At 38.2% G+C, this 2,196-nt stretch overlaps 1 protein-coding gene across 1 annotated transcript; it reads right to left on the minus strand.

The window, feature by feature from the left end:
* Positions 1 to 211: 211 nt before the first annotated feature.
* LOC145029244 (uncharacterized) lies at positions 212 to 1,639 on the minus strand. Its single transcript, XM_078977841.1, has one exon. The coding sequence runs from the start codon at positions 1,575 to 1,577 to the stop codon at positions 501 to 503; it is 1,077 nt and encodes a 358-aa protein (XP_078833967.1). The 5' UTR covers positions 1,578 to 1,639; the 3' UTR covers positions 212 to 500.
* Between the last annotated feature and the right edge of the window lie 557 nt (positions 1,640 to 2,196).

The raw sequence follows: 2,196 nt of genomic DNA on the forward strand, positions 1-2,196 counted from the left end.
GGGTAGTGGGTAGTTTGTACCTTGTAGCGTTTTGTTAAACGTTACATGAAATAGCTTTTGGATTTAGAGCGTTTTGTTTAAACTAAACGCTAGAAGCTTGTATTGTTAAACAAGGTTTTCTGTTCAAAACGGAAACGCTGGAAGCTCTCAAAAGGTTTTCTGTTCAAAACGGAGAGTTTTATCATTAGTCTTTTCTAAAAATATAGTATCATCCTAAACCTTGATATTAAATTACGAACTAATGGATCCATAAACTTGGAAAAGAACATCTAGATGCCAATAAAACAGTGAACTTCATGCAAAGTCTAACCAAAAGACAACACTCGAAACTAGAGATAAAACAAATGCATGCAACTAACTAACGCCTCCTCAGCATGGATGAAGATGGCGGTGGAACGGCGGGTGTCACCATGTGAATGACAATAACGTTCAAGTAAATCACCCGTTAAACGGCACTGCACACTTCCAAGTAAAATAGCCAAAGCAAGACACCGGAAGACTCAACCGTCTTCCCGGATGCAATTACCAGGCAACAGGTATCTGTACTTTTCTACATTAGTCAACAGATACGAAGGAAGATGAACTGCAGAATACGAATGAGGAATTGGACCCATCTTCCCAATAAGCTCCCTGAAAGTGTACTCTTCAGGAAGCATATCGTACAAATCCGCACCATTACAAATCACATCCTGAATTCTTTTCGGGTCAAGATAATGAGAAAATCTCACTCTATCTGTATGACTATAAGCTTTCATCTTGAACAAAAAATCACTAATCTTCCTAAAACAAAAACTACAATGCCATCCCGAATCCGCCAACAGGTAATCACTCTGCCGATAATGAACGTATCTCGTTTTACCCTTTTGATACCGATGAACAGAAGCCCTCCAGCTTTTATGATCCAAATTAAACTCGAAAGAGTACAAATAATTGTTCAAATTCAAATGAACAATCGGCGGTGGGCCGTCGCACCATCTCAAAAGATCAATCGTATGAGCGCTAGGAATCTCGTCCACATCAGACATAATCAGAAGATCGTCGTCTTCAATCCCGGCGATTTTCAGAAGATGATCGAGACCTACCCTCTGATACGCCTCTTCGATAAACGGGTTTTCACCTTTTCTAAATCTCCCGCCGATTGTCCCGTAAGTCAACCTTGACTCGATAAAGTCAAACTTTTCTCGATTGATTGCGAAATTGAGGCGTTTGGGGATGCTTGTGAAGGTGGAGTTTGATTCGAGAAGAACGAATTGAGTTATGTAAGGGTAGATTTCTTTCCATCTGATTGTAAGCATGTCGACTTCGTTGCTGAATAAGACTGCATCGTATACCCTTCTTGGATAATCGCGAAGCTCCCAACCATGGAGTTTGCAGAGGGAAGCCATTGATACGTTTGCGTGATAGTAGTGAGGGATGTGGATGAAAGACTTGGGTGGTGACTGCCATAGAGGGCGGAGAAAGTAGGTGATTTTCTGGCCATGAAAGTAAATTCCGGCAACCGCAGATGGAAGTAACACGAGTAACACTATGAATGTCTTCAACTCCAAACTTTGGAACATGCATCGGATTCTCGACATTTTGCTTGCCACCTGTACGTTACAAAGCCATGGAAGCAATTTCAATTTTCAAATGCCCTTTCTTTTCGTTTAAATTTTCATAATGCATCCAAATTCCAAAAATCAATTATTTATATAGCAAACTACAGTCGCTTTAACTGCTTTAGGCATTTACATCAAGAAAAAACACATATTTGGCATTATACAAAAAAACTATATTTTTATGACTCAGAAAAAAGCTAAAAGAACCCCCCTTTTCTAATGCAAAAAAGAGTCTACTGAATAAACAAATAAAGAAAAGAAATAACATGAACATATGTCCGTTAACAAGAGTCTGAAGATCAAACATAAACATATTGTTACAATTCATAAAAAACCTAAAATCCCGAATTCGAAAAATACACCCAAGTTTTTGAAGAAATTTGACGAATCCAGAAGATAATAACATACCTTACCACATAATCCATCACTCTTGTTGGAGGTTGATAAATCATCGGCAACCATGAGGTCTCAAATCAACAGCACATAAATATTAAATCTATAAAAAATGAAAATGCCAATTATGAGACCCCAACTTAAAAATCTTATGAATTTACAGAAACCCTGATCAAACCCTGTTTAGTGTTTTCGTATGCAAAAA

Source organism: Lactuca saligna, chromosome 2 (genome assembly GCF_052625555.1).
Source record: "Lactuca saligna cultivar CGN05327 chromosome 2, ASM5262555v1, whole genome shotgun sequence".
Lineage (NCBI taxonomy): Eukaryota > Viridiplantae > Streptophyta > Magnoliopsida > Asterales > Asteraceae > Lactuca > Lactuca saligna.